Source organism: Syngnathus floridae, chromosome 20 (assembly GCF_059516105.1).
Source record: "Syngnathus floridae isolate MCC-2025c chromosome 20, RoL_Sflo_1.0, whole genome shotgun sequence".
NCBI classification, from domain to species: domain Eukaryota; kingdom Metazoa; phylum Chordata; class Actinopteri; order Syngnathiformes; family Syngnathidae; genus Syngnathus; species Syngnathus floridae.
The window spans coordinates 7,705,631-7,720,557 of NC_142432.1; the positions used below are offsets into that span (position 1 = coordinate 7,705,631).

The 14,927-nt window shown below is 42.5% G+C and overlaps 3 protein-coding genes and 2 long non-coding RNA genes across 8 annotated transcripts; 1 reads left to right on the forward strand and 4 right to left on the reverse strand.

Annotated features, from left to right (window-relative positions):
- The first annotated feature begins 87 nt into the window (after positions 1 to 87).
- mcmdc2 (minichromosome maintenance domain containing 2) lies at positions 88 to 10,454 on the forward strand. 3 transcript variants are annotated; one of them, XM_088363075.1, is made up of 15 exons: positions 88 to 422; positions 492 to 622; positions 693 to 752; positions 914 to 1,109; positions 1,180 to 1,302; positions 1,387 to 1,488; positions 2,242 to 2,370; positions 2,555 to 2,792; positions 3,000 to 3,205; positions 3,262 to 3,428; positions 3,472 to 3,660; positions 3,723 to 3,862; positions 4,162 to 4,271; positions 4,350 to 4,555; positions 8,827 to 10,454. In XM_088363075.1, the coding sequence occupies exons 1-14, from the start codon at positions 326 to 328 to the stop codon at positions 4,514 to 4,516; spliced, it is 2,055 nt and encodes a 684-aa protein (XP_088219201.1). In that variant the 5' UTR covers positions 88 to 325; the 3' UTR covers positions 4,517 to 4,555; positions 8,827 to 10,454. The 3 variants fall into 3 exon arrangements, with proteins under 3 accessions (XP_088219201.1, XP_088219202.1, XP_088219203.1); XM_088363076.1 differs by having other exon boundaries at positions 3,487 to 3,660; positions 8,827 to 10,450; XM_088363077.1 differs by lacking the exons at positions 4,162 to 4,271; positions 4,350 to 4,555; positions 8,827 to 10,454 and having other exon boundaries at positions 3,723 to 3,866.
- Positions 146 to 2,947, reverse strand: LOC148381164 (uncharacterized). The gene is made up of 3 exons (XR_015854594.1): positions 2,601 to 2,947; positions 2,296 to 2,383; positions 146 to 1,266 (listed from the first exon to the last, which is right to left on the reverse strand). It is a non-coding gene; the product is annotated as an uncharacterized LOC148381164 (long non-coding RNA).
- LOC148381165 (uncharacterized) lies at positions 4,578 to 7,026 on the reverse strand. The gene is made up of 5 exons (XR_015854592.1): positions 6,855 to 7,026; positions 5,602 to 5,646; positions 5,181 to 5,225; positions 4,758 to 4,802; positions 4,578 to 4,656 (listed from the first exon to the last, which is right to left on the reverse strand). It is a non-coding gene; the product is annotated as an uncharacterized LOC148381165 (long non-coding RNA).
- tcf24 (transcription factor 24) lies at positions 7,284 to 10,203 on the reverse strand. Its single transcript, XM_088363086.1, has 3 exons — positions 9,875 to 10,203; positions 8,731 to 9,147; positions 7,284 to 7,842 (listed from the first exon to the last, which is right to left on the reverse strand). Exons 2-3 carry the CDS (start codon positions 9,136 to 9,138, stop codon positions 7,723 to 7,725), a joined length of 528 nt encoding a protein of 175 aa, XP_088219212.1. The 5' UTR covers positions 9,139 to 9,147; positions 9,875 to 10,203; the 3' UTR covers positions 7,284 to 7,722.
- A 229-nt stretch (positions 10,455 to 10,683) lies between the features above and the next one.
- On the reverse strand, positions 10,684 to 14,804 carry ppp1r42 (protein phosphatase 1, regulatory subunit 42). Of its 2 annotated transcripts, XM_088363085.1 has the most exons (9): positions 14,632 to 14,804; positions 14,098 to 14,245; positions 13,681 to 13,847; positions 13,472 to 13,610; positions 12,899 to 13,015; positions 11,658 to 11,775; positions 11,448 to 11,573; positions 10,862 to 10,955; positions 10,684 to 10,770 (listed from the first exon to the last, which is right to left on the reverse strand). In XM_088363085.1, the coding sequence occupies exons 2-9, from the start codon at positions 14,224 to 14,226 to the stop codon at positions 10,701 to 10,703; spliced, it is 960 nt and encodes a 319-aa protein (XP_088219211.1). In that variant the 5' UTR covers positions 14,227 to 14,245; positions 14,632 to 14,804; the 3' UTR covers positions 10,684 to 10,700. The 2 variants fall into 2 exon arrangements, with proteins under 2 accessions (XP_088219211.1, XP_088219210.1); XM_088363084.1 differs by lacking the exon at positions 14,632 to 14,804 and having other exon boundaries at positions 14,098 to 14,488.
- Between the last annotated feature and the right edge of the window lie 123 nt (positions 14,805 to 14,927).

Consider the following 14,927-nt stretch of genomic DNA (forward strand, 5'->3'; position numbering starts at 1 on the left):
CAAGTTGTGTGAGTACTAGAACTTACCTTGCCGTGGCCATTTTTGATGATGTCACCAGCGCTGCCCGGGTTTGGTTGCCATGGGAACGATGTGTAGCCGAGCGACAAAGTTTTAAGAATACGATTATTTAAAGTAAATGATGGCATTGACATTTGTAAGACTTTTATTTGAAAAAATGATGGGTGTGAATGGGAGTGAATTTGCTTTTCTGTGGCCGGTGTTGACGTCACGTTCATGTCTCCCGCCGTTCGGTCTTGGTTGCCATAGAGACGAGGTCTTTCCGCGCACTTCAGAAAAAAAGTACTAAGTACAACATAAAGCTATAATGGCTAACATATTTAACTTAAAAAAGTCCATTCTCTCCTATCTTAATTTGAGCGGAGGACTTCAGAAACTCGTCAATGACTGTGCATCCTTTAACGGTAAATTCAACTAAACTTTCTGTCCTTGCGCTTAGCTTAGAGCTAATTAGCATGATTCCTTTTTCGTAGATCCCCAGCATACTAAGGACGTGTACCGCTTTTGCATTACCGTCAACCCCTCCGATGTGATTGATTTGGACGCTGAACTGGGTGACTGTATCTTACACGACCCCCAGCGAGCCACCCCCTTGTTTCAGTCTGTAAGGGAGCCGCATCACCGTTAATACTGAAGCATTCCCACCGGTTGGTCCTAATTATTCCTTCTCACAGGTTTGCTTCACAGCCATAAAGAATCTTTCACTTGTTAAGAAAATACAAACAGAGTGCCAGGTATGGAAATAATTGTACTTATTTCAAAAGGTATTGAGCAACAAGAATGCACTGGTTATCTATCAGGCTCTGTAAATTGCTCTCTGGCGTCCACTAGAAGTCAATCACCTGACTGCTGAGCCATAAGACGTAACATTAAACTGGCTTCTGCTTCTTTTGAGGTGAACGTCGTTTTAAAGCTGACACACTTACCGCCTTTTCCGGAGTATGTCTTGGACCTGGCCACTTTCCCTCGCATGCGTCAAAGCATGTGGCCCGTCCTTATGGAGGGCCTGGCCATTGCTACCACCTGGGTTACTAAATACACCCAGGGGACCAGGTTCCTCTGCAGTAATGACTGTTGTCCCTTCTCTTTGGGTAAGAGGCTTACATTATGATGAGGTGGACAACCTGTGTCTTGAATTGCCACCACGCCTGCTCGCTTTAGGATTCCACACCATCCGCTTTCACACGCCGGGAGCCACTGAGTCGGCAACCGTGGGCAACGACTTCACTTGCATAGTTTGCACCTCACCTTTCAAAGAGGACATCAAGTTCAGAGTGTTGGGAGGTGAGAGCAAGTGCTGGAAACATCTTCACCGGCATTTTAAACTCTGTATATTATTTTATTGTTATTTGTGTCTTTGTGAGACAGACAAGCAGCTGGTGGAATTAATCCACGTCGATGCACTCAACGTCCTCCATGCTCCTCAACAAACCGCTATTAGATACCAGTCGGTCACATTCTTCCTCAGAGGTAAGTGTAAAGCATATACGTAAAGTGTAGTTAAAGCAACACAACGTGTCCATATTTTTTTGGGTTGTAATTAATTAATTGTAATTAATTAATTAATGTTAATCCCCACAGAGGAAAATAATTGCTGTGGGATCAAAACAGATCTTTGGAGGTTCCGCGCGACAGTGATGTCATTGTTTCACAGGGACCAGTAAATCAAATCAGTGCTGCGTGGCGAGTCATGCCGGATCAGCTTTCATATACGTGCCCTAAATTAACAGGCCAAACATTTACACGGTTGATATTTGTTTATAAAGACCTCACCTCATCCATTACGTTCACGCCAGACACCGAATCATTCGGATTTTAATTTCTGCTATTTGCACACAGTCACGTTGGTGGAGCCCGCTCATTAATATTGTCCGGCTTGTGCTAAATGAAATTCACTTTGGAACCCAAACTTTGCAAGAGAAGAGTTCAAATAAATACACGTCTGCGCCTGACTTGGCGGGGTATTAAGTGTTTCTGTCCTCCGGTCGCTACCCCCAGAGGGTTTCGCAAAACTCAGCGACGGGGATTAACATATTCCGGAAGGGGCTTCCCGTTACGAACATGTTAATAAGTGCAAAGGGGGTGCTCGTTACGACAAGCGCACAGCCGAATCTTTGTTTCCAAAAGGGCCTCATGCTTGTTTGTCTTGGCAGTGGCTGCTACGCCATGTGACTTTCTGTACTCCCGCTGGGACTGATTGCTTTGTTTGCCCAACCGCCACAGATGAGCTGTGTAACGCGATGAGCATCGGTCGGCTCTACAGAGTGATCGGCATACCTGCACGTGTGCACTGCTCGCCCAACATCACCTGGAGCGTGGAGGCCAACAGCGTCCAACCGTGGGAGCCCGAGTGTAAGGCCGAGCCCTAAAACGAAGAACCATTCACATGAGCACTGCCATTATCTTATAATATTAGCATGTCCGCTAACAGTTTGAGCGAGCTTTAGCATGTTAGCACTTAATTGACATGACCTGCTCTTAGAAGTCTCAACAGTTTTTAATAGTGTTCAAATACATTTTTATTTGGTACTTGTAGATCCACATGAAATCAGTGTTAAGTTCAAGGAGCTGCTTGACGCTACCAGAGGTTCTCCTTGGAGGTTTGCCGCTGTGGTCACTAACTGCTTCGCTCTGGATGTGGTTCCTCCGGGCCTCTTCAACACCTTGAAGCTCAGCTTGTTGCTCAGCTTGTTGCAAACTGAAGCGGAAGCAAAAAACACAGTTTTCAACTTGGATCTTTTGGTCATGACAGATGACAAACTCATACTGGACAGGTAGAAGGGTCTCAGTGACATTGCACATAACGTGAAATGCATTTTCTTTTAACAAAATGCCACATGGAGGCAAAAAAAAAAAAAAACATTCTTTATCCTCTGCAAAAAACAACCAATATTACTGCAGCTGTATATTATACTGCCACCTGGTGGCCACAATGAAACAATCTCTTGGGTGCAAATGAAACCAATTAACTTACTTGTCAGGTTGATGGCATACGCTCTGAGCTTGGCACGTCGCGGGGTGCGGCATCCAGCTGTGGAGAAGATGTTTGCGTCCCTGTCCCAGGATGAGCATGGGGTGGGCACCGCCAACATCCACGCCGGCTCTGCCCTGCTGGCCACCGGTGGCGTTTGCATGCTGGGAGATTTGAGTGGCTTTGTGAAGGACGAGCTGGATGCCATTCAGTCAGGTAGACCGTATTTGAAAATGGATAAGAATATGGAAGTCATGTCACTGCTGTGTCAGTTCTGGACAGTCGCACTGCATCCGTGTTCATCCCCGGCAAGAAATATGGCGAGGCTGTTGACCAGAAGCTTAGCTTCCCGGTCTCGTGCAGCTTCTGGGCCTTCACCGACTCTGCTCACCCTTCTCAGCGCTGGGGGAGGGCACACGATGTCGCACTGGGAGCCGCGGTAAGTGTGACCAATAACTTGACTTAACAGTTCACAGCAGCAGGTTCTTCATGAGCAGGGAATGGGTGCGATACCGCCGCAGCTGGCAAACAGCTTTGGCCTGGTGGTCCAGGTGGATCAAGGCGGGAAGCAGACGGTGCTCGCGCAGGCCGTCCACATCCTCCGACAAGCAGTTCTGCCTGAGGAACATCACCCATCATTGATGAACTTCTCCGCTGAAGATTACAAGGGGGTGAGGAAACACGCCAATCTGAAGTTCATCTGTTTCGTTGACCTGATTTGTTTTCCTCCCAGCTGGTGGCCCACGCACAAAATTTGAAAGTGGAGCTGAGCGCCAGCGCACAGATGATGATCCACGGCTACTACATGGCCAGCCGCGCGGTCTGCTCACAAACCCACACTGCCAAGATGTCTATGGCTTCTATCAAATTGTTGTAAGTGGCAGTCCAGTGGTTAATGTTTCGAGGTGTTTATTACAGCTCTAAACAGCCCAATTAATACCTCCAAAATAATTAAATTAAGGGAAAACTAAAGCTTTATACCTGGAGTACCTCAATGATCCACTAGGTGGCAGTTTAACCCAGACGTTAAGTGCCATTCTGTGCACTCAATTGAAATATTTTGCAAGAGCGTAGTATACAAATAAATCAGGAATGCCTTGCTTCATTTAAAATGTATTAGCCCCTCCCCCCTCCAAAAAAGAAAGTGATCCTTCTCATGTTTGTCGTAACAGGATCTCTTTAGCAGAGGCCCACTGTAAATTAAGCCTGCGACGGCAGGTAGTAGAGGAAGACGCCGTGATTGCGGTGCTCCTCTGCGAGAACTCTAGCACTCTTAAGCATGGTACGTTTCCGCATGTCATCATTACGCCACCAATTTTCCCTTGGACCAAACTACCCCGCCGTCTCCCCCCCCCCACAGGGGCGTCAGCGCTCGTTATCCTGCCCGACGCTGCCTTTCCCAATGATCTGGGAGATGCGGATGGCCTGCTCAGGAGAGAGCGAGCCCTGGATCTACTCCGGCAGGAAATCCTACGCTTTATCCACGCTTACGCGCCACAGGCCGTTAAGGACATCAGGGAGGAGTAGCCTAAAAGCACCTCTAAAAATACGTAGCTGTTCTGACAAGTAAGCACAATCACAACACTGATGTTTTCTAATGATTTATTTTTTTAAAATAATTCTTATGACAGTTTGATATCGGGGATAAATTTCAGCTTTCTTTCCTTCTGTTGATATGGCCACCACCGGATAGTGGCGATAAAGGGCAAAAAGGTGAATTCATCATTAGTATTTAGCTTAGTTACAAGAATCTGGACAGTGGACTCACCATAGACCGCCGAAAATCAAATTTAACAGCTGCCCGTCTGCTGATCTGTAGTCACAGTGGGGAGAAGTATCACTTTTATATTCATTGACTGGAATTCTTTGGTCAAAAAAAAATCTCCCATCTTGCAGCAAGTAATTCAGTTGTCACAGTCTCACCACTTGTTTATCTGACGGGTAAACGGCGAAAAGGTGAACTCATCATTTCACGCTGCAAGATGGTCTGAGATTTGAGTAACTTTTACACAGGCCGTAAAAACTCGTAAAAATATGACCGATAATGTATAATTAAGCACATCTACAATTTTTCAATTTCGCACAAAATTCTGTTATCAGTGTCACCACCCGATAGTGGCGATAAATGGCGAAAAGGTCAATTCATCATTAATATTTAGCTTAGTTACTAGAATCTGGACAGTAGACTCACCATAGACCGCCGAAGATCAAATTTAACAGCCGCCAATCTGCTGATCTGTAGTCACAGTGGGGAGAAGTATCACTTATATTCATTGGCTGGAATTCTTTGGTCAAAAAAAAATCTCCCATCTTGCAGCAAGTAATTCAGTTGTCACAGTCTCACCACTTGTTTATCTGACGGGTAAACGGCGAAAAGGTGAACTCATCATTTCACGCTGCAAGATGGTCTGAGATTTGAGTAACTTTTACACAGACCGTAAAAACTCGTAAAAACATGACCAATAATGTATAATTAAGCACATCTACAATTTTTCAATTTCGCACAAAATTCTGTTGTCAGTGTCACCACCCAATAGTGGCGATAAACGGCGAAAAGGTGAATTCATCATTAGTATTTAGCTTAGTTACTAGAATCTGGGAAGTGGACTCACCATAGACCGCCGAAGATCAAATTTAACAGCCACCCGTCTGCTGATCTGTAGTCACAGTGGGGAGAAGTATCACTTTTATATTCATTGGCTGGAATTCTTTGGTCAAAAAAACCCCTCCCATCTTGCAGCAAGTAATTCAGTTGTCACAGTCTCACCACTTGTTTGTCTGACGGGTAAACGGCGAAAAGGTGAACTCATCATTTGACGCTGCAAGATGGTCTGAGATTCAAGTCACTTTTCCACAGGCCGTAAAAACTCAAAAACGTGACCGATCATGTAATATTTGTACTATGTGAACCCCCCCAAGTGAGACCTACTGATTAGTAGAGGGTCTACAGACAGGATCGCCAATACAATTGACTGATCGCCTAAAGGTCAAAGTGCGCACCACAACACAGCTTGGGAGCATAAGCGACGCGGCGCGTCTGAGACAGAGGGTTCAACCGCAAGTTGCCACCTCTGTCGCGACCTTGCTTGCTCCGCTCGCGAGAAGTAAAGAAATAATGGCCAAAAGGCCACGTCCCCTTCGCCCAACTACAAATATAGACACTTTCATCTGTCTACAAGGATGATTAATAGCTTTGCCTCAAGGGACAAGATGCAGCCTTTTAAAAGACACAAACTTGACCGAAAGTCAATCGCAGCTTTCATGGTGGACATCATTGACTTGGTGTGTTAATTCCAGTCCAGTTAGTATACCAGCAAATTAAGAATAACCGTATCAAATAAAAATAAATACTTGTACAATCAAAATTCAATGAAAATATTAAACTTTAGGTTTTTAATGAGATTTTTAAGTTCAATTAAAACTGTGTGACGCAGTAGAGCAGGCAGCCAAAGTGCAGATCAATTGCATTAAAATTTTGATTCAAAATTTAATCAATAGTGCATTTAGGAAATGCTTTTTTTAAAACATACTATTCAAACTATACTAATTCATGCAAACCACCATTATATTTACTATGAAAATTAATATAGTTTTATTAATTATTTTTCAAATATAAAATTCTTCAGTATCAATTTTGACTTAAATACCACAGGTATTTACATTTTTGCAAGTCGTCTTTATAATTGCACGTTATACGCTTGATGACATAATTCCGTTAGAAACTAGCTTCGCTCGTCTTCCACGTGGTTACAACGCGAGCTGCTAAGCTACATCCTACAGCTAAGTTGCTAACCAATGTCTGCTAACTAAAATTGTGCTCTGAGTGCGGTTCTATGAATACTACAAACCAAGTTGCTTGACTCACCTTTACAAGCACAAACCTCTCCACGCGGGTGAGGAGTTGGCGAAAATCATCACCATGTCATGCACATGCAGAGAGGAGCAGCGAGGCTCTTATCCTGCGCCTCTCCTCACCCTTTCCTAAAGGAAGAACTTCCGCTCTTGCGCAGTGGACGTCACATAGAACGCGCTCATGTGAGCGTCGACTGCGCCCTTTATCTCGCGAGATTTAAATGCAGTATGAATGGGAAAACAATTTGTAATTATAAAATGAAAAATGTTGAATAACACAATTGTTTTCAATTGTTTGAATTATTTTACAATGTATATATTATGCGTAAAATACTTTTAAACCTTTAAAATAGCAATTATAACGTGTATATCTATAATGACGTTTTTATATGTTGATGAAAAAATGATGACCCAATTTTCAGTTGTTATTGCTCTTTACTTCTCTTAAATAGCATTGATTGAGTATACGATACAACAACATTTTTATCTTTTTATTGACACTGATTTTTCCAAGCATGCACATGTACACAAAAAAAAATACCAGGATGGAACGTGAGGCTGGCAGCCCCCTATTGTTGACCCCCTAACAGACCACTTCACATGACAGATGTTAAGTTATTCACACATGCATTTTAGTGCAAATGTCTCAAGCGTATAGCATACACTCCAAGCATGACAGGCTCATTGTTATTATAGCCAAAGATCATACTGGGGGGGGGGGGGGGGGGTGTAGCTGCACAATGCAAACAAGACTGAAACGACAACACTTGAGGAAAAACACATCACATCATATATTACTTTACAGCGTCTCCCTGTATAGATATAGTGGAATACAGGTGTCCTTCAGCACCGCTCATGCAAATGGAAACCACTTGGTTGATTTATTTAGAGGTGGATGATGAGGAAGAGGATGATGATGGACCTTGGTTCTCAGATTCTGAAGGATTGTTCAGGAAGTGACCGCTCGCTCCCACGTACAGTCTGGACCTCATCGGCCATTTCTGTTACGGGATATTGAAACAATTTTAGCAAGACATTTCACAAACACAAAGCGAGATACTAAGATGGAACAATAACCCTGAATAAAATTGTCTCTAAATAAATATATTGTAATACATAATCTGTTTTGATAGGCCAAAGGTTCACTGTCCAAGTATAGTTCTGTTGCATTTACGTTTGCATTTAATATCTTTTAGAAACATTGTTAAGCTTTCACCATAGGTGAAAAAAAATAATTTTGATGTTCTCTAAATAATTTTTTATTTGTCACTTTTTAAGTGCAGTGTTTGTGTTTAAATTAAGCATTAGCTTAGTGTAAAAAAATTGAGAATCACTGTTATTGGAAGGCATGAATATATTTATAGAAAATGACTAAACCCCGTGACGATAACGCCACAGATACATTTTTAGGAAACTATAGAAAAAAATCAATGAAACCTCTTAGAAATACATGCATATATTTATCAATATGTCAAATCATATTACAAATAGGTATTCATAAATGTCTATATATTTACTTTAATTAAAGCTCACTCATAACAAAAGTACAAACATTACATTTGTAAAACGGTATTAATAGGTCTTTGATTTGGTTGTTTAGTGCTATATTAAAAGAACGGCAACAAATATATACAATAATATACAAAATGTATGGTTTGAAAATACTTTACTGATAGAATTAATCAGTATTTTTGCCTTTAAAAAACACTACATATCGCTATACAATATGTATTAATATGGTTTCATAGATTTTTTTCCATGCGTATTTCCTGATACAGAGAATTTAAATAAAAACAAATAAATGAAAGATGTATTTTAGTATTTATTCTATGACACTTATTTTCTAAATAGTAATAATAATAATAATCTTCCAATTTTTTGTGACAGACCTTGACCGGGTGCAAGTATCCTTCCCCTTTGAGCGATTTTAACGCCTCCGTGTGCTGCTTTGTGCTCTCGCCTTCGTCGGCGCTTTCCTCCTGCAGAGTTCGAGTCAAGTGGGCGATGTAGGTGGTGGCCAGTATCAACACGTCCAGTTTGGACAGTTTGGTGTCAGGCGGCACCGACGGCAGTGTCCGTTGCAGCTCCAAAAAGGCGTTCCTCAGGGTTTGGACGCGGCTCCTCTCCCGCGCCGCGTTGGCCGCCGCCGGCCGCCCTCTGCCGCCTCCCCCACCGGCCAGCTGCGGCGGCGGCGCCCGACCAGCCGGACTAGAACTCGGGCTGGAACCTGGGCTGTCGTCCACCACCGTCACGGAACAATTGCCGCTGTCCATTCGTTGCGTCTGTCTCCCGACCATCTGGCTAACCTTGAAAGTTCAATGAATGATACACGTTGCGTGGAGTTGGTCAGCGAAATTAGTTCTAAAAAATACAAAGCTCAATAGCATAATTGCCGCATCATTTTCATTCAAATTCAATTAAGACCATTTATTTCTGAAAAACTATATTCCGATAAGAAAAAAAAAACTATTTCAAAATGATTTCGGCAATTAGGCTAACGGTTCAGAGATGCAAAAATATTCTAATGGGTCAGTTCAGCCCATTAGAACTAGATTACTCGTTTTTCTATTGAAAGAAAAATGCATGTTAAAATGTTTTAATGCATAAGATAGTTTTAAGAAGTCTCGTTTCATGTTTCTCGGGAACTACAGTAATGCTCCTTAAAAAAAACCTCCTTAACAGTAATATTTTGTGGAATTCTTGTCTTAAAAATGTTTGCTAATAATTATAATTGTGAAAGTGCCGGCGTTTTTATTAGAAAGACTGTTTTCCAGTGACCGCAATAATGTTTTTAGATCAATGCATAAAAAATATTAATCACCAATATTTAGTTTATACAACTTTTTTTTTAGATCTTACACATGAAATCCTAAAATATACAATAAAGCATTGATTAAAAATGTTTTAGGTGATACGTCAACACAAGAGTCCACCAGCTTTAACCTGGATGAATGAACTTTCGTGACTTAACAGGAGGGTTAAGGAAATAAACTTAGTGTAAACAGCATGTTCATCAACAATGTCAAGACTCACCTCTCGATCTCCGAGCAGGCGTCATTAAAGACTGTATATCCCCCTTGGGGCAAAAAACGTAATTGTTTCGGAACGGGGATGCTTCACCTTCGAATTAATCAGCGTGACTCGGGACTACTTTTCCTCTTCTCTCTCTGCCCGTTTGTGTCTCGATGACGGCTGCGTTCCCTTTTGCACTCACTGCTTTTGGGGCCGCAGTCCCGCTCTAATTGGCTGCTTTCGCTGGCCTATCAGAAAATGGACTTTTTTTCCCTTTTCGACAAGGATGAAAGGCCCGTCCGTCAAAAGACCTCTTGCAGTAGACCGTGAAGACAAGCTGAGAAGACCAAAAAAAAAAAAAAAAATGTTGGGCGGACTAAAACTGCTGTAATCAACAGTGAGGAAATTCCCCAGAGGCTCCTTAATGAATCACTCATGGGAAGGTATATTAATGGAAACAATTAGTCATAATAAGCGTTTTTTTTTCATGAACGTAATCTAACCGTTAGAGGACTTTTTTTGTTTTCATAAGAAGTATCCGGCGGGGGTGCTCATTAGAGAAAGGTCAAGTAAGTTTGTTTGCCTAAATACCTCACGCACCCATTTAGCATTTGCATCCCTCCATTTGGATACCTGTGTCACAATTTGCCATTTATCTTTTAAATTATATGAGCAAAATAAAAAGTCATTTCTATCTGAGGACAATGTCAAGAAGACGATTTTAATGTTAAACACACACACACACACACACACACACACACACACACACACACACACACACAGCAACTGAGTAAAAATCTAATGAATCACATTTCGGAACAGCTAGCAAATCTATGGGGTGTTATTTTTATTTGCGTCCGACGTGCCCGCCGTTCGGTTGAGCTTTTTTGCACAAGGAGCTTTTTAACTGCTGCACCCTGAAAGACAGTAAAAACAATAAACATTTAATTTGAATCAATTTGAACCTGACTCATGACAAATTGAATCCAACAAACAATGAGAGGGGACCTGTGAGGCTGCTGCTGCGCCGACCAGCCTCGCGCATGAGCGTGGCAGCACACGTGAGGCGGGTGCACACCCGTCTGACCCACACCAACGTTATCTAGAACACAAGCAAACACAAACTGGATTTATTTTCTTAAAAAAAAAAACACATATAACCTCCACATTTGTACATTATTTATCCATGTCAAATCCTACTGAATTATTAACACAATAACATGTTTACAATTTCAAAATGTAATGTGTGGAAATATTTTTCATTTTTAAATCAGTAGTTATATTTTTTACATAAAATACCACCAAGTTTTCCAATGATAACATTAAAATACGGTTGGCAGAGATTTAATAATTAAATATTTTAAGCCACTGTAGCATTATGAAAATACATCTAAAAAATCAAAACTAATAATAAATAATAATTAAATTAAAAATGTATTGTACATAAAATTATATTAGACTGCATCTATCGAGTTGTAAAACATTAAATGCAAATGTACACTACATAAAAGTTAAATACAACTGAACTGTACCGGAATATATTTTTGTAATTAAATTAAAAAAAAAATTAAAGATATTAACTGCAGTGCCTTACTCATCATTGCAAGTGATTTCAACAGTTCCTCCTCCTCCTTCTTCTTCTTCTTGGCTTCTTTGGAGGCTTCCCATTTGACCAAAAATTCTCTAGTCACCTCCTGAATGTCGCGGCCATCCAGCACCTCTGAAAAACACAAACAATTCGCCTGGCTCGTTTCTAAGTTAGATTATTTTGAAAAGCAAAAAAAAAAAAAAAAAGCTACTTTACCGAGTGCCTTACACGCTGTGATCAGTCGGTCTCTGTACTTGGCGGTTTTGCACACAGGATTTCCACGCAAATCCATTTGAACCAGCCAAGGCCAGGACCCCGACACGTTTTCGAGCTCCTGGAAGGGAGGGAGGAGAGAGGGGGGAGATATTTTAGTTATTAAAGTAACGTGCTGTGCTGTTTTTACAAAGTTGCTCAGTTCGAAACAAACACGCAAGGATGTTTAAAGCAGTCCATAAACAACACATCAGTCTATTTTAATAAACTGTATCGCCACTGGAGAGGGGTGGGGGGTTCGCTTGTATGTTTATCCAAAAGGCACATTAATCCACGCTGTGGAAATCAGAACACTCTCTGGACATGCTGATTGTTCATTGCCTTCCTGTCTTGGCCAAAGCGCTTCCACTTTACCGAGCGGCGCTGCAATCAGTTCGGCGGGGAGTGTGTGTGTGTGCGGGGGGGGGGGGGGGGGGGGGGGGGGGGGGGGACCCCTGAGCACGGCTTTGATAAATGATCGTGTCAGGGCCGTCAGTCAGAGCTTAAGCCCCCTTGCCGCCACTGAGGCACCCACCCCCGCCTCAGCTCCAGAGCCGGGCTAATGATGAGCCAGTTATGAACCTGCATTTGACCAGCGCTTCGATTCAGGATGAAGATGCTCCCCATTTGTCACCCCGACTGACTACCTGTCATAATCTATTTTGAGCAAAGGGGAAAAAAAAGTAATCAAGAGAAGAAGAAGAGCTGATTGATCCTTTTGGAGGCCTGTCGTTGAGGAATCAATAAAGGCAGACTGCTTGTATAAATTATGCAGCCAAACAAAAATGACATTTTGTATAACAATTGTTGAAATTAAGGTGTCCTAAATGAAACGAATTGGCAGTTCCAATAATAACAAACTCCTGATCCCAAATTTGGGAACACCATGTTTAAAAGCAATCAACAAATTCTAAATATGAAAAGAAAAAAAGATTCAGGCAGGAAAATTGATGCTTGTTTTGAGCTGTCAACGAGCAAAACCCTCCATGGAGGGGGGTGGGGGGGGTCACTGATTTGCTGAATAATTCGGAACCCCGAGAGAGTCATTCGAGCCGACGGTGGGATTTGCGAGATTTGCTTGTGTAGAATCCGCATCTCCATCTCATTTCACGCCTGGCCGCATGCAGCTCCGCCAGCGCCTTCACGCTAACGCCGGCAGCTAATCACGCGTCGGATGAACTTCAAGGGGAGAGGAGTGCTTTTACCTCCACGTTGTGCAGCTTGTTGTCGGCGGCGGAGAAAATGCAGATTTCCCACAGCGCGGCCAGCTCTGCGATTTTGTCTATGTTGTTGTTGTTGATGTTGAAGATGCGCATGGATTTCTGGAAGAAAACAAAAAATAGTTTAGAGTCCAAAAATCTCATACAAAAATCTTGTACAAATGTCATGAGATTTTGAGACTTGCAAGACTCCTTTAAGGTTTGTATTTGCCGTTATAGTCGATCCAAGTCACCTTGATAAAGTTGTGGAATGGCAACACACACAAAAAAAAAATCTGGAACTGTTTGAATTTGCACAGCAATTTGTTGGAATGATCTAAACAAACACGAAGTTGAGCTCGCACTGGGCCGTTAACTGAGCCACACAGGCCTCTTTGACATCATCAAACAAGATCCCCTTGACAAGGACCACCAAGCAGCCAGGCATCTTGTAGCAAACACGTGTTTTCAGCTTCTCATCTGACCTCCTTGGGAACTCGCTACATCGTTTTCAAGTGCAGCCAGGACTATTTTCAGAGAATATGAAAAAAAGAAGAAAAAAAGGAAAGTGGGTCATACAGCCAGGGAGTGCAGGGTCCTGGGGTCGAACTGCAGCTTCTCCCCGGGGGGCAGCCTCTGGCTCTCCATGTGCAGCTCCTCCAGCTCCCCCAGGCACTCCAAACCCTCCAGAAGCGAGATCCTGTTACCGCCCAGGTAGCTGAAAAACACACACATGCAAAATCCTTCAATGTGATACCCACAAATGGTTAAAAAAAAAAAAAACTCACAGTTTGGAGAGCTTGCGCAGATGGGCCAGGTTGTCAATGCGTGAGATGTTGTTGTTCTGCAGGTACAGATGGGTCAGGTTACAAGCAAAGTCCAGGTTCTGGATGTGCTTGACGCGGTTGTTGTACAGGTAGAGGACGGTCAGGTTGTGGCATGCGGAGAGGTCACCCTGCAAAAGGCGAAGGGGGGGTTAGAAATAGCTGAAACAGCAGCACTTCCACACCATTGCAAAGTGCAAACCACAATAATAAACACGAGGTTAAGCATGCAGACGCCCTCTCAAGTGGGAACCATCTCAGTTTGAAGCAGAAGTAAAAAAAAAAAACTGTTATCAATGGGAATAGAAGCATTAAATCATTATACACAAGCTATTTATTTTTTTACATTTTTAAGAGTGAAACGCAATGGCCTCTACTCACAATGCCCTCGATGTCGTGCCCGGAAAAGTGGAGGTGAGTAAGGGTCCCGAGGTTGTACTGGAGAGAGAGGCCTTTCTTTTTCTTGAAGTTCCTGGACTTGGCTATGAGGTCTGTGGTCAGGCTTACCATGGTTGCCCGGGATCACCTTCTAAATGCACATCACGAGTAATTAATATGAACCGCAATTAACTACCGTGATTGCGTGCCTCAAGATGGTACTACTGTATGAATTACGTCGCTCCAGATACGACGTCACAAAACGCCAATAGCTCATCTCATTTGTCATTTCAACATTTAGCACGTCATATACGGCAATCTAACCGGTTTATTTAACGTAGCAAACGATAGTAAAACATACAAGTTATAATACAGAATTCAACTATTACAAAATTCGTAACAGAATCGTGTGTATAGCCTGTGATACTAATTTGGCTAGCACAATAAATGACGTACTCTACGTCAGTTACAAGTTACAGTTACGTCGAGTACACACACATTGAAATAAAACAACAAAAATCAATTTTATTATCCTACCTGCGTTCGGTGGAAACAGCGAGTGGTCGGGGTAAAATAAAAAAAAAAGTGGCAGTGTTGAAAAGTTGTTGGGCGTCTATACGTTGCCATGGGAACCATGACGCGCCGGAAGCCAGCCGACAAACAGGAATGTGCAACTTGAAGAATGTGCAAAAACGATCATTATGACATCTCATCAGAACAAGTAGTTATAAATATAAATAACTCGCGGCAAGGCGGACTAGAAGTCGCAGGTTCGAGATTGCATGTTCTGCCTGCGCTCGTGTGGTTTCCAGCACAGCTCGGACGACCTCGCG